The sequence below is a fragment of the Mesoplodon bidens genome, assembly GCF_964165515.1.
Source record: "Mesoplodon bidens genome assembly, chromosome: 6".
NCBI lineage: Eukaryota > Metazoa > Chordata > Mammalia > Artiodactyla > Ziphiidae > Mesoplodon > Mesoplodon bidens.
Window position 1 is genome coordinate 12,101,314 of NC_138162.1, and position 22,868 is coordinate 12,124,181.

At 43.7% G+C, this 22,868-nt stretch overlaps 1 protein-coding gene and 1 long non-coding RNA gene across 6 annotated transcripts in view; one reads left to right on the forward strand and one right to left on the reverse strand.

The window, feature by feature from the left end:
- Nucleotides 1-22,868, forward strand: part of STRBP (spermatid perinuclear RNA binding protein) — a 69,141-nt gene that overhangs the window by 43,030 nt on the left and 3,243 nt on the right. Inside the window, exons 14-17 of one of the 5 annotated variants that reach the window (XM_081236294.1) lie at nucleotides 109-249; nucleotides 3,283-3,406; nucleotides 7,647-7,691; nucleotides 13,559-13,648. In XM_081236294.1, the coding sequence (XP_081092420.1) occupies nucleotides 109-249; nucleotides 3,283-3,406; nucleotides 7,647-7,691; nucleotides 13,559-13,563 (315 nt within the window). In that variant the 3' untranslated portion in view covers nucleotides 13,564-13,648. The other 4 variants (XM_081236293.1, XM_081236296.1, XM_081236297.1 and 1 more) reach the window with 4 other exon arrangements.
- On the reverse strand, nucleotides 10,994-22,833 carry LOC308618448. Its single transcript, XR_014016013.1, has 4 exons — nucleotides 22,756-22,833; nucleotides 13,510-22,172; nucleotides 13,305-13,385; nucleotides 10,994-12,020 (listed from the first exon to the last, which is right to left on the reverse strand). It is a non-coding gene; the product is annotated as an uncharacterized lncRNA (long non-coding RNA).

Consider the following 22,868-nt stretch of genomic DNA (forward strand, 5'->3'; position numbering starts at 1 on the left):
TCATGGTACTGTTTGACTTTTGGTGTTTTCTGTGTTGTGATACATTTAAATTAAAACTACGTAGAGGAATTGCATGGGATAATTGCAGAGTGTTGTTCTTGATTTTAGGTAGAAGTAGATGGACAGAAATTCAGAGGTGCAGGTCCAAATAAGAAAGTGGCAAAGGCAAGTGCAGCTTTAGCTGCCCTGGAGAAGCTGTTTTCTGGACCCAATGCAGCAAATAATAAGAAAAAGAAGATTATCCCTCAGGTATGAGTTAAGCATTAAACCTTTGAAAGATATTACCAGAATTAAATTTCCTTTCCTGTCTTTGTTGCACTTCAGGTTTTTCTAAAGTTACTTCTTCTTGGATTTGGCAACCTTTTCTTTGGGTTTGATCATGAATAATAGAAATATGATTAGTGGTTCTCTGTTCTGTGGTCTTTTAGGCAAATTATATATTAAAAAGAGACTATGAGCATTATTTGGGGGATTTAGGTCATTCTTGAAGAGGTAGAGTTTTGGAGGGTTGGGACTTTAATGAGATACTAGCATTTGTTTAGTTTAGGGAAGCTGCCAAGAGTATTTGGGGCTTTTTACTCTCATCAGAGTCTGCAGGTGCTCTTCCATTCCCTTTCCAGTTTTGTCCTTTTGCATTATTTATTTTGGGTTTTCCTTTGAGGGCGTCACAGTAGAACTTGACCCTTTGTTGCTTCTGTTCATTACCGACGTTGGAAATGTCAGAGCTGCTAAAGGCCCAGGATTGTAACAAGGGTTGCAGTAAGAAAAGATGGCCTCCTAATTGCACGCTTTTGAATAACGGATTCTTCTATCCATTCATTTACGTATTCAAAAATAGTTTCTAGACATATACCATGTGCACGATTATGAGGGAAAGGGAGATACGTTAACTATAAGACACATTCTCTCCCTCGTGGAGAATACTGGTATAATAATGTCTGAATATATTATGTGATAGGAACAAGTCAAGTAAACATGTTTAGACTAATAGAAGGAAGCTTAGATTATTTAAGATTCTGTGTTAAATATGCATATGCAAGGTCCATTATAAGAGGTTAGAATAGCTCTCATATTATAGATGAGGAAATGAGGCTTGAACACATTAAGATACCGCTTGTAGTAACATAGCTAATTGATGGTAAGGGTTCCCTTTGAAACCTGGTTCTTCTCCTTCCAAAGACCATTGGCATGCTCCTATTGTATATTATATCCACCTTATAAATTTGTTTTGTGTTAATTTAAACTTCTTGTATTTACTATAATAAACACTGCTTATATTCTAGAATTCAAAATATAAACAAAGAAAACGAACTTTTACTGAGATGAAATACAAATAAAGCGTTTAAATTTTAGTGGTACACGTAGAGAGAGGATAAGTGAATTTTCTTTTTCTAAAATCTTCTAGAATATGTTCTAAATTAGTAGAAGGATAATTGTTACCTTGTTTGTTTTGGTGTGTTTTTCTCATGCGTTACATCTTGTATATGGGTCAGTTAATTTTAGTGTTTAAAAAAGCCTATGCTATGTGCAGATACTTATTAGGTAGTTAGGTTTGGTTCTAGGAGACATGAGCTTGATTTGTGTGGAGTCACTCTGCTGCTGCCAGATTACTACCTTCTACTACATTTGACTAAGCTGGTTTAAAAAAAAAAATGCCCACATGAAGTTCACTCATTTTTAGAAATTTTCCATACTAAAAGCTATAAAACTCACGTGTTCAATGTGCTTGACAGCCAAGAAGCAGTCTATTTTGGTTGGATTTTTTTCAGCCAAAAGGAAAAAATGGCTGTTCTCTGTGCACGATACATTCAACCTTGAAACTGTCTTCTACCCAGTTATAGAGGCTATCCTAGGATTTTTCAGTGAGAGATAACTGTGTATATGCACTGACGATTTAAACTGTCTGAGGTGCTGTTGACTTGATGGTACAGTGCTTTTGAGGCTCTGCACCTCCTTCCCTGCAGCTTGGTTGTAGCAGGGAGTATTAGTAGTTTTTTGAGCTCGAGTTTTTATTGCATCTTTATATTAAAAAGTAAACAGAATATGTAATTTAAAACTAGATATTTTCTTATTTCTTAAATTTTCTGTTTTGGAAAGGAATGTTCTAGCAGCCCTATGTACCGTTACTCTTTGTCCTTATCTGTTCAGAGTGTTGTATCTATTTTCTCAGTTGCTCTTTCTACTCTGAAGTAAGGAAAACAAAGTGGGTATCATAATTGTCATTTTGCAATTAGTGGGGAGACTCCCATAGAGATTATGTGACTGTACCAGAGTCCCAGAGCATTTTAGAGCAAGAAGAGAGAGAGAGAGAGAGAGAGAGAGAGAGAGAGAGAGACACACACACACACACACACACACACACACACACACACACACACACACACACACACACACACACACACACACACACACACACACACACACACACACACACACACACACACACACACACACACACACACACACACACACACACACACACACACACACACACACACACACACACACCCCCCCCCCCCCCCCCCCCCCCCCCCCCCCCTTCCGGAGGTCTCAGTTACTTATATCAAGAACTGGCATCCACACCTTTGGTCTTCCTGTCTTATTTCTTTCTTTCTGCTTTTTTTTTTAAACCCACTCAGGTTCACAGCTAACTCCAGGTGGTTTGTTGTGGTATTTTTTTTGTTTGCTGGGGGAGAATTCAGTAAATTTTGAACCTAGGTATCAAGTGTCTGTAATTGCTTTAGTCAGGCCTAAAATGACTTTGGATGTAATTTGATCGCTGAAGTTTGTGTGCAGAAAACGAAGTCTTTCTGGGTAACCCTCAAGTGAAAGGAAGAATTTATTTGCATACTTCTTTGTGCCAGCATCTTCTCCAGAACAACTCTGTAAGATAGATGTCATTTTCATTTTTTTTTTTTTTTTTTTTTTTTTTTTTTTTGCGGTATGCAGGCCTCTCACTGTTGTGGCCTCTCCCGTTGTGGAGCACAGGCTCCGGACGCACAGGCTCAGCGGCCATGGCTCAGAGGCCTAGCCGCTCCGCGGCATGTGGGATCTTCCCAGACCGGGGCACGAACCCGTGTCCCCTGCATCGGCAGGCGGACTCTGAACCACTGCGCCACCAGGGAAGCCCCCATTTTCATTTTACAGATTATAAACTGAAGGTTCAAGGTCATAGACGACTAATCTCATGTACAGGCTCAAGTGTCTCATAGAGGTTGTACATTACAAAGTTGATGAGATGATCTTATTTCTCTCAGTAATGAGATGTGTTATTTTTAACAGGCAAAGGGTGTTGTGAATACAGCTGTGTCCGCAGCAGTCCAGGCTGTTCGGGGCAGAGGAAGAGGAACTCTAACAAGGGGAGCTTTTGTTGGGGCCACAGCTGCTCCTGGCTACATAGCTCCAGGTATAGTGCACCCTGTGAGACATCTGCCTCCTTTTCTGGGCCAGAGTTCCAAGAACAGCCTCTCCTTTATTTTCCAGGGTTATACAGGGTTTCTGGAAACATAATATGGGTATAGGATGGGTGTGCACCGAATTTCAAAAGAAGAGAATCTACAGAATGTTACAGGTTTTCTCCTGGAATCTGCTGAGTGACGAGAGGCTTTCTGGAGGGAGGTTGACAGATGAGGAGTATTGCGCTTGGTTGAGGGGACATATTTTGACAATGAGGAAGCTCAAAGATATTCCACAGATTGGGGAGTTTGGATACCTGAGCAGAGTGTATTTGGTGGGGACATAGACGACAGATTGGGTATCACAGGTGAGAAAAATGGCTGGTAAGAGCTACTTAATTGGGGTGAAGCCTGGCGATGTTAGCATTTCTTTAACTCTATGTTGGGGAACCATCAGGGGCGAAAGAAGTACAAAAAGAGGAAAGGGGGAACTTGCTTATCTAGAGATGAGTATACACTAGATACTTTCATATAAATGATTTCACTTAATTGTTTTTAATCTTCACAGTGTTTCCTCAAGTAGAAATTATTTCCATTTTTCCGGGTGAGGAAACTAAGTTTTAGGGAGGTAAGGCAACTAGCTCAGTGTGAGACATCTTGTAAACAGCAGAGCAAAGATCTGAATGTAGGTGTTTCTAGTTCCAAAGTTTATATTCTTTCTATTTCACCACATGGCTTGAGGAAGATGGGAAAAGATGCCCTCTGCTTGCCTTCTGTTCTGATCCTTGTATCATCTTAGCAGTAGCTGTACCTCTGTCTCATTAAAATCAAATTCTCTGTAATATTGCAAGTATGGAACTTTGAACTTGACAACTAAACCACTAGTAGTTGTTGATCAAGATGAAATTGTCATAAAGATTGGGTCTTACCCCGTCATTATTTTTTTGCATAACAGTCTTAAGAAGTTCACTTAGGTTCTGTGTTTTTTTTCCTAAGAAAGAATTAGAATAGGCTTTTTTGGAAGTTCTGTGGATGATGTGGCTTTGGAATTAAGCTTCTAGAAGTTGATCCCAGTAGGGGCATAGCTCAAAGATGTGTCATATAAACAATGTGTACTCTTATTCAAATATTGTGTGCCTGCTTTGACACACAGCAGACATGGATTTTGTTCTCCTGCAGTGTTTGGTCTAAAGGTGAGACATACTAATGGAATACTCACGACTGACTGAGTTGCTGTGATGAAGGAGAGGGGCATGATGCTGTGAGGGAATGTGACAGAGAAACCTGGTCTAGTCTCTCGGGGACTCGAAGGTTTCCCTGAAGATGTGACACTTGAACTGAGCTTTGACGAATGACTAGGGGTTAACTCAGAGAAGACTAGGACGGAAGAACACCGCACACAGAGGGAATAGCACGTCAGCACCCTGTGGTGCTGGCAGGAGGGAACTTGGCTCATTTGAAGAATTAGGAGGAGGCCAACATGTCTGTAGTGTGGAGAGCACTGTGTGTGGGTGAAGGGGGAGGGGGTGGGGGGAATTTGAGCTAAAGTGGGTGCTCAGTCCCATCCTGGAGGCCGTGGTTTGGATTTTGGTCTTTGCACCTAAGTATGGGGGAAGTCGTGAAGGGTTCTAAGAGGAGTAAGGAGATAAGACTTTCAGACTTCATTTGTAAAGATCACTCTCTGTAGCGTGAAGAATGGCTCGTAGGGATAGAAGTTGGCATGCCAAGACAGAAGGTTTTTGTAAGCTCGGAGACTAGACTAGAGGCCGTGGAGGGATCTCCAGGGGGTGTAGGGAAGTAGATGGGGGTCAAGAAGTGAGCAGATGGAAGAGCTTCAGAAGCAGAATTGATGGATTGAATGTGGAGAACAAAACAGAGTGAGGTTTCAGGTCCCTCCCGGGATCTTATGCTGGAGGAAGTAGATTGGATGGTGGCACCATTGAAGGAGACAGAGAGCGCTGAAAGACAGCGTGAGAGGGTGGTTACAGTTTGATATTTTTTGTGTGTCCAAAATGACATTTTTCTGTGCATCTCACTATTTCTATGGAAATCTAATTTTTTTTTTTGCGCCTCATTTAATGTCTTATTTAAAGGAAGCAGCTTTCATTAAACAGTAGTAGGCAGGTTATTGAGGTGAACTCTCTTGCCTTTGGTGACGTGCTCGTCCAGTTTTGTCCAGCTGCTGGGTCGTGGGACGTTTCCCTCACGTGCGAGGGGTCAGCAGCCATCAGCTAGTGGCAGTGATTGTGAGAGGAATCCTGCTGTCTGCCTCTCTGCTCTGTAGTAGCATCTCTTTTACATCATTGCACTGACCTCTGTGAAAGGCCTGTCTTCTGAAGCTTTTAAAAAGGAAGTTCTTTTGTAGGCTAGAGAAGATTCAGATTAGGTCAGTTTGGATTATGAATAGGTTATATGCCATTTGCAGAGTGTATTTTGTGCAGCAGGGAGTGTAGTAAGTATTTTTACATATGTTATTTAATTACATTCCTCTGCCATCAGTTTCTGCAGAAGACTGAGGCTCAGAGAGGTTAAATAGCAGGTGCAATTCAGAGTCACCTTAGTGAGACGTGAAGTCAGGATTAGAACCCCAGTGGCCTCATTAGTGGCCAGCTTAGTTGTTATAGTTTCATCTCTTTAAGGAGGTTTTAGTAAAAACCTTTGAAACTGTAGCCTTAGACAACCAGCTACCTTTTCCTGGAATAGCTTTGATATACAGCCTTCTTTTTTAAGCGTTAATCTTTTTTTTTTTTTTTTTGGCTTCTGATACTTTTCCTACTCTATATTTCCTACTGCTTATTTCAGTTGCCTTGTGTCCTCTTGAAATATATGACTTAGTGAGCACTAAAGACTAAGTTGTACAACCCCCAGTTTTATATGACTTAAGTAGAGACTAAAAAGTGAAAAACTTTATCTCTAAGAAAATGTTTCAGTTAGTCCCCCAAAGCAATTTACTTATTCAACATATATCTGAATGTTTTATCTCAAACAAGAGATTTAGATCTGAGCATTCAAAGATGATCAACACTTAGCGTCTGCCCCTGTGAATGCTCGGGGTCACATGGGGGTAGGAACAGACACTTGAGAAAGTACCATGTAATACCATGCAAGCTGTGACGTGGGGTGGGCAAAGTGAACAGCAAGCCTGGGGGACTTTACAGAGGAGGTGATAGATACCTAAAGGATGAGTTGCAGTTGGTCAGCTAGAGAAGAAGAAAAAAAATCATTCTAGCAGCAGAGATGATTATAGAAAAAGGGGCTGTAAAGTAAAAAAGCTTGATTTTTGGGTACAATGTGAAGGGCCCATGTAGATTTTGTGTCCTTGTTCTATTTTAGAAACCAGTTTTTCCTAGAGATTTACCCAAGTGATTTAGTACTTATATATTTTAAAGTCATTTTACTGAAAGATTAAAGATTGTTGTTTCTATTAACATAGTATTTCTAATCCCTATAAACTATAAAGTAGCTTGGAGGGTTTCCCATTTTATAGATGAAAGTGGCAACTCAGAGGTTACATATCTAAGGACATATAAGAAACTAGTGCCAGAACTAAATGGTTCAAAAACTTTTGTGTTTTTTGTACTTTATTGATAATATGAGCCTTTTTCATAGGCACCAGATGCTAATGTCAATTCTAACAACATTTACTGAGAGACCCTGTGCTGGGGCCCAGAATTCAGATTTCAACAAGACATGGACCTTGCCCTCGAGCCCACAGCCTGATCTGTGCGCCCTCTTCAGTGGCAGTTGAGGCTTTAGCCTGCTCTGTCACTGCTTTCTGAAAAAAAGACTTGGAAATTCCTATTTTCCAACTGTGAGAAATTGGTAACTTGAGTGGTTCTAAGTATTCTTTTGTTGAACAAATTAAATTTGTGAGTGGTTACTATGTGCCAGACATTCTGCTAGGTTCAAGTGATGCAAAGATGTATAAGATTTGAGTCTCTGCCATTCTAGGGGGGAACACAGACAAAGAGTTGATAATTATAATACAATGTGGTAAGAAGTATAGTGAGAAAGAAACAGGATATTCTGGTAGGTCAGGAGAGCTTGGTAGGCCATAGTAAAAAGCTTCCACTCTACATAGGCATGGAGAAATCGGTAGACTCGCGCCATTCTGGGAAGGGTTCTGGTTCAGCTAGCACCTGGAAGAAGCCCTTGGTGCCCAAGGTGCCGGGCCAGGTGGTTCTTGTGAATCGGGCCAGTGCTGACTGCCCTTTTTCCTGGACTGATGTGCTTTCTCCTTCTTTGCACCAGGCTATGGAACACCATATGGTTACAGCACAGCTGCCCCTGCCTATGGTATGTACACCATCTTACTGATTTCTCCTCTTAAGCCACTCTGCACAGCAATCCAAAGCACAGTTTGTATCTAGGGTTTCTTTAAATGAATTGGAGGATCTCAGACCTACTTATTCTATGACCCAACTTAAATTCCCGTTGAAAATGCCACAACCTTGTGGTTCTTGGTTTGGTTGGAGTTGCTCTTCTCTCTGCTTTGCCTGATTGAAGGACTGCTTGTTCTAATTGCCTGTTTCTGACCATATTGAAATTAAATATTTTAAGTAGTTCTTCTTACAGCCAACTTATACTCCATTCAAAGGCTACTGAAGGGCCATACCCAGTTTCTAGCTTGGCTGCCTGCCAGTTATAGAGCTACATTTAAGTTTCTGGTTTGAAACTGTGTGAACTGTAGGTGATTTGAGTTAGAGATAGGAAGTGCTCACTTCAAATTCGTAGCTGTCACCCTTTTTCATGAATTTTGCTGTAGAGGTGGAGTGAACAGGTCCTAGAGAGTGATGAGAGGGTATCTGCAGCAGTTACTGAAGTGCTTACTGCAGGAGGTCTGTGTAGTACAGTGAGAAAATCAGAGGAATAGCTCCTCTCCCTCCAAAAGTAAAAAACAAAGGCAGATGCGGAAATGAACCTCAGTGGCCCTTTGGATAACTTTTGAATGAGGTTTATGTGGCAATGGAGGCAGGAGGTTTGGAGTCAGTGATATGCTCTCGTAGGCGTTTCTCCTAAGTCGGCTGCTATGTGGTATAGAGTTGGCCATCTATAGGATGTTTGTCGTTGAGAGAAAAAAGCACGAGTGTGTGTGCACACATGTGAGAGAATGCATGTGAGTGTAAGAGTGGGCGGGTGCACACATGTGTGTGCACCAGTGCGACCCCAGGCTGGGCGTGTGTGCGCACAGAAGAGAAGGACCTTGACTGTGTTGCTACTTGTGGCATTAGTCCTCCACACGAGCCTCAGACCTTTCATTATGCTTTTTCTCTTCATGCATCAGCTTTCCCATTTTTGTTTGGATGAAAATTATGGGTCTTTAGGACAGTGCTAAACTGAAGCTTCCTCTGATTTCCTAGCTGTAGAAATAAGTAGAAAGTGAACAGTTTGACCGCTTTCCCCATTAAGATAGATAATTTACATCCTGGAAAGATGTGGAGAGGCTGGAAGGCTCAGACGTTTGGGGTGAGTTTCCTCTAAGGCTGAGAGCAGAGTCTGGAGTTTCTTCCTTAACTGAATGTCTCCACTGACACATTCAGGTTTGGCCAGGGCCTCCCCAGACAAGAATATGCTATCACTTAGAATTTCTTCTGAATTCAAGCTCTCTAGCTCCTTTTGATTTGGCAGTTTGCTTTTACCATTCAGCCAACTTCTGGATACCCTGACCACCTCATCCTTCCTGTGAATTAGGTCTGGTCAGTTTATCCAAATACATTTTGACTCACTAGACTCATTGTAATATGTCTTGTGTGAGAGCCAAAGCGTCTGCCTCCTAGGGCAGGTCCTGAAGTCTGTGTCTTTCTTTTAGACATAGTAAGTCCCATGTTCTTCAGTACAGGTTTGCTAGAGCTTAATTTTTTTCTTTAAAACACTTGTATATCTAGGCTCTAAGGCACATTCACGTTTTTCCTGTCTTTTTAGTTTTTCTCTCTTGTTCTTCCCTCTCCTCTAACATGCTCTCACCCCGCGGCCTCTGAGCCCCTCTTCAGAAGGCTCCCATGCGCCATATAACTGACTTCCAAAGCTGGTGAAATGTAATGCCCCCATTTTTCACATAAAAGATTTGGTTTTTAAATGTTACTGTGATGCCAACCTACTAAAACGATGCTTTATTTTGGCTGTAAGGTAAATATGTCTTTTGGCCTTTGTAAAGCTGTTGCATGTGGGGTAATTTCCCTCTGATCATCTGGTGCTCTCGAATACCTGCTGTTGCTGCTTTGTGATTTCTCCATAGCTTAAATATTAGAATAGAAATAAGGATCAGATTTCAAATCATGCTTGAGTATGCAGAAGTTTGTGAGGCCACAAGAACTCATTAATTATAAAATTAAGAAAGTAATTAATCTTTCCAGATTTGCCATGCCAATATTGTGAGTAGCCGTTAAGATAAACACCTGGTCATGACTCCAGTTGGAACTGTCTTTCTGGGGATCTGAGGCCTGCACAGAAAGCTGTGCTGTGAATCTTGACCGTCCCTGTTTCTCCTGTAATATGTAATGTGCCAAATTGAGAGTCACTTCAGAATATTAATCAATAGCATTGCTTTTGAGCTTTATAATTCATGACAGTTCACTCAGATGAAATCCCTTTTTGAATATCCTTCTTCCTATGATGTAGCCATCTTGATTTTGAATGGAAAATATTGAGTAACTTCAAAGTTTGTGGGCCTCTTCCATAATGGTACATGTTGACTGACTAATCTGGAAAAGGTTAATGATAATTACTGTAAGATTCTTTTTTTTTTTTAACCTGAAATTTTTATTGGATTATTAAACTTATTTGGAGTCCTCTCCGTTTCTTTTCTCTGTAGGTTTACCCAAGAGAATGGTTCTGTTACCCGTTATGAAATTCCCAACATATCCTGTTCCCCACTACTCATTCTTTTAGCAAATGACAGAAGCTAATTCCTATTGAACAATACAGTACATACAGAATGTTAGAGAAAAAGCCTTTTTATCCTGCTTTCTTTGAACACATACTTGATCAAAATTATTTGTAAAGAACATCTTTCCTACTTTTTGATTTTAACAAACGCAAATTTAGTTCTCTAAAACTTGAAAACAAACAAACAAAAAGAAACTAGTTCTGTGAAACGGTACCTCATTTCCGGAAAATAACTTATACCAGCCCTTCTGTTCTAGGGAAATAAGTCTAGCAGTTCAAAGTTTAAGTTTTAAGAGGAGTATCAGATTATGTAAAATTAAATTCGTGAAGGGTGTATAGTCTCAAACACTGATCACAAACTGCTTTGTTGTAACACAGAGTACTGCCTGGTTCCTGATGCAGTCACTGATGCTTAGCTGATTGATATGTATTTGCCCCAGGGCACATTAATTCGGGCTGTAGTTATTTTTTTTTAATACAATAGAGACTTTTCATTTAAACTTTAACTTTGTAAATATTGAAGTGTGTAATTAAAGCCAATAAAATATGGGTTTGAATATTGTTTTAGCTTATTATTTTTGATATGTTTTGGTATCAAATCATAAAGAATTGAAAACTAATAATAACTTAGCCCTAGAAACCCATTCATTTGTAACCAAACTGATAAAACAAAGCAAAGGTGATTGTTAGTTTGAGCCAGTCTATTTACTTTGTAAGCCCTTTGTACTCCTGCTGTACAAGGGCATCCCCATGATAAAGGTTTACTGTTATCTGAGCATTGCTTATTAAAATGACGGCACTACCCAGAGATGGGGAAGGAGGAATGTGATTATTTTAGTTTCCGAATTTCCAAGTTTTAAAAAATAATAAATTAATTGATCAATCACCCTCTCTTGTTCTTGTGGCCTTCTTCACTCTGTAAGATACTGTGTTCACTCCCTGGCTTTTTTCATGCAGAGAGAAGATTAGCGATTTTTCTGGGATTCTTTGAAGGGTCTCTTATCCTCTTCAATTACATCAGAATCTAAAGCAGCAACAGGGTCCCCATAAAAACTTGCTCTTCGATTGTCCCAGTTCTTGTTGAGTGCTGCTGTGAAAAGTGACAGGTTTCAGCCATGGGTCAGCATTTATTTTTTAAGACACCTGATTAAGCTGGTGAAAAATGATCAGTCGGTAACATTGTGTTGTTCTGTAAAGGGTGCAGACCCAAGTCTTCCACTTGCATTCTCACCTTGTTTGGAAGCCCTATGATGTTACTAGAAGGTAATGGTTTCATTAAGGTACTCACCCCCATGAAGGCAACCGTGTGGTCCCATGTTGATATTTACAAGTTGCTGTGTCTTAAAAATGTCCGTTTTTAGTATGAATTAGCTTTCCTCGTCTTTCTTCATTTCTGTTTTTTGGAGCTGAACAGTGCCCATCGCTGAGAATGGGCTTCACAAAATACGGCAAATTTATGTACCAGATTTCTTTGGGACCGCTAAATGAGAATGAAACAGATAGTTTAAAACAAACGTTAGTGTTACTTATCAGAAATAAACTTTTTACACCATGCTTGTTACTTCTGCTCCTTGACCTTTTGTCTTTATTACTGGTGGGTGATACTTTAATAAAACCTCATCACTTGCTGGAAGTAGCTGTGAACTTACCATTCTCATCCTGTGCATTAGTGGCTAGACGTACACAAGAGGGCCCATCTCAGCTGGGAGTTTTCATGTTTCATTGATTCGTTTTGCTGACCTATGGATGAAACAGAGCCATCACTGAGAAGAAAAAGCATGGCTGGTAGTGTCCATTTTTTATTAATTAAATATTTACAAACAGTCCTCTTTGTTTTTGGAATACTATTAATTGGCAGCTGCAGCTGTATTGTTATTTGAAATTGATTGTCAAATTTGCATTCCAAGTTGGAATCTCTTTGGAGATTTCTCTTTAGAAAATTCTTGTGAAGTAGCTGACTCAGCTTCATAACTCAACCCCTCTATAATGGTGAAAATGGAGCTGTGCTGTTTTCCAACATGATGGCAGTCATTTCAAATGGTTTCTACCAAGTCTTTTTTTTTTTTTTTTTTTTGTTGTTGTTTGTTGGAAGTTACTAACCATGTTGTAAACCTGCCCAGTTGCTGCAAACTTTTACATTTCTCTGCTTTACTTAAAATAATTGAGCTGTCAGTCCTTTGTTAGAAGTGGTAACCATGCAAGTTCAACTGTTTAAATCTTGTAATGAATTAAGTGTCCTCCCCCTACCCCCACCCCCTTTACCCTTCCCACCCCTTCATTTTGTAATGAAAATTCCACTTACAGCTGAAAGAGCAGAGAAATATAAATGAAGCTTTTGGCTTCACCAAATTCTGTGAAATTAACAAAAGTTTTGCTTCTCTGCTCTTTTCTCCACTGTAGGTGGTTTTTTCATTGACAGCCCCTATTGCCAGCCTCTGAGCGTCGCACCATTTATTATTCACTTGGGCCCTCAAGATTTCTTCTCTGACTTCTAGAACCATCAGGTTGTCTGGCTTGAAATGGCAATTTCTATGTCTTAGTCTTAAGAGCAATGTGACCCCCTGAGGCTTTCCAGCTTTCAGACACAGCACTCTGACACCTCCTTTTGGAAAGCAGTGAATGAGCATTTTAAAGAAGAGCAATACTTTATTCAGAGCCACGGTGTCTGTTTGAAAACTTTTCCTTTGGAAACCTAGCAATATCTGGATATACTTAGCCCCTCCTAGCCTAGTCTCTTGTCGGGGAGTCTACAGACCAATGTAGAACTTAGAATTAGTATATGAGCTGTGCTATCTTCTGACAGTTTTTAAACTTTTTTAGCACATAAACTGAATAGTTGCATTCCTGACTGCGTCAGTTAGCGCTATTATAATTGCTCAGAGATAGGGGTCCTCCTTGAAGCCATATTCTTTGCATGGGGGCTGGCACCCAGCCAGGGAGGTGGCCTGCAGCCGTGTTTCTTGAGGCTGTGGGAGCACCCCATCTCTTGTGCAAGGTAATTGGTCCAATAGATTCCCGACATACCTCATGCTGACTAGATGCAGTGCATGGTGCGGGGAAGCCAGGGCTCCTGGAGTCGTTTGTAGTCTCTCTCAAATTGTTAACCTGGGGAACAAACCACTGATAGGTTTTGCTGGTATTAGCCTTTTCTTCTTTTTTAAAATCTGGGTGAATGTTTGAAAATCATGAATCAGTCATTCACCATTATTAATTGAAGAGCTGGGAATACCTCGTTAATGTATTTTTAAAACTGGTGTTGGATCCTCTGTGTATTTCAGGTTAATACTTTTAAGCAGTTTTCAGCACGTTTATCTCACTTTATTCTCGTTCTCCTTGGACCTTCGTAGCCATATCACTTGTATAAAATAGGCTGAGATATAGTGACTGTAAGCTGTGGTCTCAGTATACAAAGGTAAGCTCTTTTATTTTCTGATTAAAGAGAAAATTAAAAATCGATGAACACAACATGCATATATGACAATCATATATTATGTATTTGATCTCTTAGGTCTTATATCATCACATTACTTTAAAATTTTTTATGATCTAAATGTGAAAGTTATTTTCAGCATTTTGTTTTTAATACCCTTATAATTACTTTCTCTTTGAGAGACATTTCACTTTTGAGTTAAGTGTGTGTATGTGTATAGAAACTTATAACGTATATGCGAATTACACACACTTACCTGTTTAACTAAAAGAATTCGGTGGTGGGAAGTGTTCACCTAAGAAGATTTTTACGTCAGGGCACTCTTTTGGCCAAAGTGCTGGAATTTCATAAGCAGCAAGATTGGTAACAGTGCCGGTAGGACCCATTTATATGTAGCTGTTACGTAAGCTGAGGATCAAAGTGCCAATTTCTCAAGGAGAGAGACTTCTCTGAGAAATGAATATCTCTGATCTGTGTTGTATGCCCTAATACAACAGCAGCAAGAAGCCATAAAAAAAAAAAAAGCAATAGAAAATGAAAAAAACCAAAATATTAAGGTAACTATGGAAAAATATATAATTGACTGAGTTAAGCTAAGTATTTGCAGAATCAATTATGGCAAGACTCAGAATGGTAGATACCTGGTGTGCAGAGACCAAATAGATGTAAGGCAATTCATCTGTCTTTTCCAGGTTAGGTAGATGATTTATTTCCCACCTGATTCAACCGTCATGGAGTTCATTTAAAAGATACGAGGGTTAGGCCAAATATTTTTAAAAGGATTTGCTTCTTCGTTACGTGTATTCATTCCATAAATGCATTTCATATGTGTTAGATGTTCTGTGCTACAGTTGTACTTGATATATATATATAGATAGATAGATTAAAATGAAGTTTATGTTTTATATTTGTCTCTAAGTAGTAGTTTTCTTTTTATTGCTAACTTTGAAGGTTGCTGGAACAATTTTTTTCCCATACAGAATCTGTATGTACATTGAATGTGGCTTTGGCATGTATAAAAGGTTGAGTGAGGTCTAGTTGACTAGTACCAAGTACATTCCAATCCTGATCAAACAGCCGAGTGCCCCTTACCGGGACAGGTTCTTCTCCGGGTACTAGCGAAACAGGCTCCGCCCAGTGGAAACCTTTTAAGTCGGAGAGTCTCCTTGTTGGTGGAATTGGGCCTATTGTAAATATCCTAGGTTGGGAGCCAAATAATGCATTGGCAGTGTCAGAAGATAATTTACTTAGTTTATTTATAAATTATTTAATAATATGGGCCCTCTGACATCACTGAAAATGGGCATCATTTGGAAATTCACTCACTTTAAATTTCCCTGGCAGTTTTGAGAGCCTGAAACCAACTCTGGTTTATGTTCATGGACCTCTACCCACATAAGTGCAGTGAATGAAATGAATAACAAAGAGCCCAGTCCTTGAAAACCAGTTTTTATAGTGAAGCAAAGGACAAAAGTGGTTAAACACTGACCACATTGTTTGATGACAAATGAGGGAAATTTTACTCTTATAATCATTCATTATCATTTCCCTGTTTCTTGGGTTTCATTAATAACTGCAGTGGAGGTAAATCTTCAGTAGTGAGTTAGAGGAGTGAACTAAGGAGATCTGCCCCCTTCCCCCTAACCCCAACAGTTAGATTTCTAGTACTCTAGAGCCCTAAAAATCAGGGACATTGAGAGCAGTTAAAGCTGAAAACAACCTGCTCTGAGTGGTCTTCCTGCAACTCCATTCAGCGTATGCCAGTGCCTCCCTGGTGGTGCTGGGATGGGGGTGGTCCCTCTGAAGTCACCCAGAACAAGAAAGGTTCTGTTGTATTCAGACTCGTACTCTGAAACCATCTGAGGCCATGCCATCCACTGACCAGAGATTTCTCAGTGTTACTAGGAGGCCAGGAAGGGCGATGGGTGGTAAATGACTAACCTGCAGAGCCAGGAAGCTGTCTACCACTGAGGTGAGTTCAATATTGACGTGTTTCTCTCTCGCAGTTACTTACAGAGCACAGAGCTAGGACTTCTTATGTAAGTTCCTTCCTTTCCTAATAGCATCTTCCAGAAAGTCTGTTTTAAGTCAAGAATTGAAGTTGACTTAGTTGTAAGAATAGATATCCTTTCCCACAATATCATTTTAGGTAAGAGCTAACAGCTTCCATTGATGCTTGAAGCAGTGATCTTTGGAGATTTTTTAAAAATAGCAGCATAATGCAAATTAGGTTATGTAAGCTTTATAGCACAGCTAGAAATAGGGACTAGAAACCATGTGGGACTCTGGGCCAGAGTATATTTCTCTCCCTCCAGCAAATTCCTGTGGGGCCTAGGAATTAGATTCTGAGTTAATACACAGAGTGCTTTGACTAGTACCTGGTACAGAGTAAGTGCTCAGTAAATGCCGACCGTTCTTACCATGGTTGGCTCAGGTGACAAAATACGTGTGGGAGGCTGGGCTGTGCTGGCAGGTAGTGGAGAAGCAGGTGCGTGGCCTGCTTGTGGGGGAGCGGCATGGGTTCTTTAGTGTTGACAGGTTTGGGATACTCCAGGCTTTGGGAGAGGACTCCTAGCATCTTCGGGTCAGTCAGGAGATACAAAGCAAACACTGGGTGAGACCTGGTGTGGGAGGCTGCTGCAGATCCGTGCTAGATGAAGATGCTGTTTCTGTGTGGTAGTTAATCATCGGGCAGTCTGTTGCCAGGGGTTCGTAATACTTGCTTTGGGATTTAGGTGTGCTTGGAACTTCAAAGGGGCTGAGCTTATCAACCTGCTGATTCTAAGTTTCCTGCCAGTGCATTAATTAGTAAGAAAAGAGTGTGTGTTTGATTACAGCTAGCCCCAGAATGTGACGTTCAGAGCTCACCATTTACTTGGCAGGTAGAAAGCAAGTTACTATAAACCACAGAAAAGAAAGAGGAGACCGGGTGGCATGCTTAGAAGGCTGTTGACTCAGATGCTTCTCTCTTCCAGTTTGCTGCAACACCTTGGGAAAAAAAAATCTGTACTTAACACCACTCGAAGCCTCCCTCTTGCCTGTTAATCGTAGAAAAAAACATACCTGTCTATCCATTCTTCTCTCTGTGTCCGTCTACCCATTTATCTATCTGGACACAGTTGGGAAGTTGCTTTTCAGCAGAAAGAAAAATGAGGAGATGGTTGGTCTGAATGAAGGGTGAGCATCTCCTGTCCCTCTCTGGCTCCACGTGTCCTCTGGAGAAAAGTGTACGGTCGCATCCGTCTCTGCTGGTAGAGGTGAGCTGAGTGGGGAACACAGATGAGTTCTGTGATGCTCTAAGGTTGTAAAAACTGTGTAGACAGGACTGAGTGTTACTTTTAAAGGCAAATAAGGTCATTTGCATTATAGTCAAGAGGCTTTTCTTCAATCCAGGAGATATTTGTGTCAGTGATGTCCTGGCAGAAGTGACCCCATTCCTCAGCTGTAGCCATCTGGGTGGAATTCTTGCCTCAGTAACGAACACTGAGGGAAGGCCTCGGGGGTTCTTTTGTTTTGCCTTGATCGGTCAGTTGTTAACACCTTAATTACTTGGTCCTTCTAAGGAGGGTCTTAGGGTCTTTCTTGGCAGAACTTTGCTATTTCTGCAAACTATGCTGTCTCTGCTGGTGGGTAGTGTGGAGATTGCCACCATCTGCCCAGGCAGTTTAAGAGTCAGATTAGCATATCCTAGCTGGAGATGTGGTCCTGAGTCATCTTTTTGCTGCTTATGGCCCCCAGGAGGTAACGGGATTAGCCTGCTGCAGTGAGGGCATTCTCTTTGCGCTGCCTGGGAGCCTAGTCTCTCTCTGCTTTGTTTCAGTTTCTCCTACCGTGATCCTTTTGTGTGGTTTGGAAGAACAGTCTCTGCATTCACATGTCAGCTGAATGTCCCAGGTAGTTAACAGTGGCCCTCAGTTTAGGTCATTTTGGGCTGTGGGCAGCAGTGGATGGAAGAAAGGAGAGCGGGAAGAAAGATGCTAAAATTGGTACCTTGTGTGTGCCAGGCACTTGGACATTTTTCTTATTTCTCAGCCTTCTTGAAGGTGGTATTATTCTTATTTTACAGATGAAAAAAACAGGCTCAGAGTTAAGTGCTAGAGTCAAGAATGAAATCCAGCTCTGTTCAGTGCCAGAGCCTTTTTCTGCTGTACCATGCTATGGATTAAAAGTCTGGAAAGAAGGTGAGGAAGCACATCGGGGGACAGGAAGGTGGTGTGTGGGCAGTGAGGCAAGGCCGAATGGAGCCCAAAAAGGGCCTGAACACAAGCCAGGGGCCTCACTGGCACAGGATCTTTCGAGCTCACCGACTCAAACCAATCCCAGGCTCCTGTGCTAGAATCTAGGCTTTGACTTGAGATCATTTTAGACCAGATATCCTGGCCTAAAATAGGGCTGTTTTCTTTTAGAGCAGTTGGAAAAGATTAACAAACTGGAAAGATAGACTGGAGGGCTGAGGTGTGGCTGTATAAACAGAGGAAGCTTTTGCATTTGAAGCTTGTTTTTCTGTTTGAATATCAATGAGAAATGGAGGTGTGCGTTTTCATTTAGCTAATGCTTTCTGAGTACACGCTATCTGGCCTGAGATTGGTGATGGGGATGTCTTAAAAGATTTGAGCCAGACTCTGAAGGAGAGCTGGTGAGGCTGGGCTCATTGGGTCAAAGGAAGAGGGGTGGTCCAGGGTTGGGGTGTGAGTGCAGAGAGGTGGTCCTGGGCAAGTGTTGAGCAGAGATGGGGGTGAGGGGCAGATTGCAGTGGCCTGTTCTGCTTGCCAGGAGTGTCCCCTGGACTCGGCCTCACGGAAGGCTGTGGTCCCCTCACCAGCTCCTCGGCAGATTAGTGCTGGCTGGGTCTCTGCTTAGGGTTAGGTGGGCGTGGAGGTGGATGCAGAATCCTCTTCAGGGAAAGATATTCTTCCCTAACCCCAATTCACCACCAGCCTTGGCAGTTGCCGTTTTTCTGAGCCACCTGCCATAATCCTGGAGCGGAACAGGAAGAAGGAACCTCTTGTAAACCCAGGTTGTAGTTCTTGAGCCGCGGCTTGCGGAGGGAATGGCAGCTGCGTGTGTAGCGTGCCAGCAGAGCTCTCTCCGGGCCGTGACTGTGTTCCCTGCCCTGATGGTCCCACTCAGAGAAGCTGCAGCGCAGGGGTGGTTGTTCCCACTGCACAGACAAGAAAATTGAAGCCAAGAGGCCTCTGCAAACCACCAGCTTATTTGTGGTGAAACACTGTGGCTCCTGGTAAGTGAGTTTTTAATCACACAGAAGAAATGGCATTTCTCCTGTTTTTAGAGTTAACAGAAGCCCTTTCTTAGGGATGAGATTTGAGCTCCACCACAACTGTGGGATCTAGAAATTTCCTCCTTTTACAGATGAGGAAATAGAGGCTTAGACAAGATGACTTGCCCAAAATTACACAGCTAGTTAGTGGCTGAGCCCACCCATCCTGCTGGTGCTGCGCTCACCACTGGTGGTTGGTGTTGACAGTCTAGGCTGCCGCCTATCCTGTTTTCTAAAACTGTTTGGCAAGTTTCCTCTCCTCTTTACGAGGCATTCGTTCTACTTACCTTTCTTCCAGACTTCTGGGATGTGTCCTGTGTGGTTTGAGACAAAACACGCAGAAAGCCACCTCTCTCTCCCTGACCCCCCTCCCCCCGTGAAAAAAAGAAACCAGACTTCGGGCTCATTCTTCTACGGCTAACCTGGCTCCTGGGCAAGGGTACTGACTGGCCAGCCTTGGGCCAGGTGGCCTGTTTGTTGTTGTTTTCTTTGCCAGCTGCACAGTTGGGTCTGTTTCCACAGACCATCTTTTTGTGCTGTAACTGAACCCTGTAATAAAGTGCAAACCAGTAATTGCCATCGGAGAGATCCCCAGGCGTTGTATGGAGGGAAGGGATGTGCTGTTGGGAGTGTGCTTTTCCACTGAGCTCCATCCACGTTTTGGTTGTCAGCTGTCATGTTTCTGGCTAGGCCTTCCTTGTGTGCTGCAACCAAAGGGGTCGCCCTCACAGTCGCCTTCCCAGAGCGCTGGTGCCAGGGTCTCACTGGGCCCTTCCACGATGTAGACAGTCTCAGAAGATGCTCAGCTCTGACGTCCTTCAGGCCCTTGGAGGCTGCATTATGGGAGGTACGGCGGCCATCATCCTGGAGGGGATCACTCCTTCCACATCACCTGGAAGGTGGCACCTGAGGAACTCAGGAAAGCTGAAAGCACCGCAAGATGGGATAGGTTGAGGCTGCTGAAGGACAGACCTGGAGAGATCATGGACCTTTCCATCAGCTGTTTTAAAGGGTTGTATTTACTTGTCGTATGTGGTTCCAGAAGGGGAAAGATAGTTACGGTAAAGCCAGCTGGGCAGTTTGAGCTAAAGTGTGCCTCTCATGAGGTGTGGTGAGAAGTGGGCCCCATGTTACCAGGAGTGCTTAGGCAGGAAGCCAGCTGTTTGGATACTGCAGAGGAAGGTCTTCCATGGGGTGCCAGTTTGCACAGAATGCTGATGTGGTTGGTGACACTGTCAAGACCGCTCCTCCCCTCCTGGGCACATGGATTTATTGGAAACATTCACTGTCACCTCCTACTACTAACCAGGCTGTGCTGGGGGAGGAGCACTGGAGGAAAACGTCAGGATTTTCAGCTTAGAAGGTGAGACCTCTGACCAAGAAGGAGCCCAGGAAGGGGGAGGGGACTGCGCGGGGCCTTGAACCGAACAAGAGCCATCTTCTGTGCTTGGGAGAAGGGCTCGAACTCAGTCCAGGAGCGGAGCCAGGCCTGTGAAGAGACTTAAGAGCTGCGCGACTTAGAGAGTGAGAGGGGCTCCAGCAGATGTGGCCACAGCTTCCGCAGAGCCCGGCATCCAGCTGGCTGGGAGGTCTCAAGGAGGGGCGCCTGGTGTGCGCAGAAGGGCACGGCTTCTCAGGACGGCATGGAGGTGCTTGTTAATGGGAACCTGGGAAGTGGGATGGTTAGGAGGGTGAAGTAGCAGACGGCACGTGTAGTTTGGGGCCACTTCGTGAAAGGCCTTGGGTGCCGTGCCCTGCAGTGCTCACCATCTTCCAGAACGGTGAGAGAATTCTGGAGGATCGGTTTGGACAGCTGGATGGGGAAGGACCAAAGGAAGGAGTCAGAGGCTGTCGCAGATGCCCGGATGAAGGATGAAGGAGGCCGGCTGAGGGCGTCAGAGGCAGGAATGGCATCTCTTCATAGTCCAGGCTCCTTGCCTGGGCCCAGCAGGAGGTTATGGGGCCAGGGAACCACAGGAACCCCACGTGCAGCCAGGGAACTGGGGGCCGCTGTTCAGTAGGTGCCTGGGACCAAGACAGGAAAGGGGGGTGGTGGTGGGGAGAGGCGTTGCAGTGTAGCAAGGGCCATCTCCATGGGCCAGGAAGCGGGGATTCGGTGGGCCTGACTTTCTCGTGGGTGCAGGGGCTCTGAGCCCCCTTCTTGTGCTCTCTGGGAAGCGTCTCCTTTGGCAAAGGACAGAGAGGTTTATGGGCTGGTCAGTCAGAATCTTACCCTTTCCCTGCGTTTCTGCTCTGCTGAGTTTGCCAGTCAAAGGGAGTGGCAGATAGTGGATGTTCGCTGGTACAGAGGCTTCTGCTTTTAAAAAAAGTAACGTTTTGGCTTCTTTACCTGGGCAAGGGCTGGAGTTCATTGGATTCAGCATTTGTAGAGCTCAGCATTTGTAGAGCAGGGTCTTGAGCCGGGGGAGGGTACACACTTGCTCCACGGAGTACTACAGGGAAGGGAAAAAGACGCAATTGTAAGATGACTAGAGCATTTGCTTTGGGCCTCAGTTTTGTGTCTCTCCTGCCACCTCTGGCTCATTCTGCACAGGTGGGCAGGGAGACCCGAGGAGGGGTCGGGGTGGTTTCTGCACTTCTGTGTTTCTATACCTCTGTTGGGGACGGGGCTAGAAAGGCGGTGGTGGTTTTGAGCCTTTAGGTCAGAGCTCTGAAAGGTTAGGGTTCACTGAGACCCTGATTGCATCGGCCTTAGGGGTGACCAGGTGTCTCTAACTACGAGTGGCCTTGTTTGTTTAGCCCAGTGGGCCACAGAAAAATCACCTTTTTGCCTGTTCACAGTGTGGAAATCGATGGGAACGCTGCCTCGGGCCTGGTGTTGACCAACTTGCTGGAAAGGTCCAGGGAGTAACTCTTTCAGGCTTGTGGCCCATTTGCTCTGTCACAGCTCCTCAGCTCTGCCGTTTCAGCAGCACCCACGCAGCCAGAGGCAGAGTGTAGACAGACAGGCGTGGCTGCGGGCCACACTTTGCCCATCCCTGCCTTGGACTGTGGCGGTTACTCACCCTCTGGCTTAATCGTGACTGGAAGCTTCCTCCCGTCTGCTGCCTGGGCCCATCTATCTTCCCACGAAGGCTTCCTGCTCATCTGTTAGGTGTGCAGCTCTTGCCCAGAAGGACCTCAGATTTTGAGTGAGAGGTGGGCCCTTTTGGGGGAGCGGGTGCTGCAGAGTGAAATACAGAACGGGGCTCAGGGAGAGAAGGCCGGGGGTGAACCCGGAGAGCCTGAGGAGGGAAGGAGGCAGCTCCGGAGAGGAGGACGGCTGGGGCCCAGCCTGTGAATAAAGGGTGCTGGGGAGCCAGTGGGAGGTTGTGCTCAGGAAGGTGAAGTGATCACAGATGCACTTTGGAAAGATCCTCTGGTTGGGGAAGACCACGTTTGTGGTTGGTTACTAGTAGTGTCTTTCTTTCAGTTTAGTGTGGACTCTTTTGCCCAGAGTCTGGTTACTGGTACCCGAGTGGGAAGGAGACCCCCTGAGTTGGGTAGCTTTTCTGGCCGCCGGCTCCAGGGGGCCAGTGAGTGGCACAGTTTTTGACATGGCAGAGCTTGACAAGGTCTGCCGTCTTCGGGCTTCTTCTCCCTCACTATCCAGAGATAGCTTAAATGGCAACACAAATGCAACGCCCTGTCTCATGTCTAATTCTGGATCGGGGCCTTGGTGTTTGAGGGTGAAAAATGCTAGGGATGGGCTTCCCCTCACTTCAGAATGGAGTTAACATGGCACGAAAGCCTTACGGAGCTAGTACCTGTAAACCGAGGCAAGATGCACAGGCCGGAGCAGGTGCTGCTCAGGTGCATCCTGACGCTCTAGGCCAGGACTGACGTCGGGCTGGGGGAGACTGCAGATCGGACACGGCGC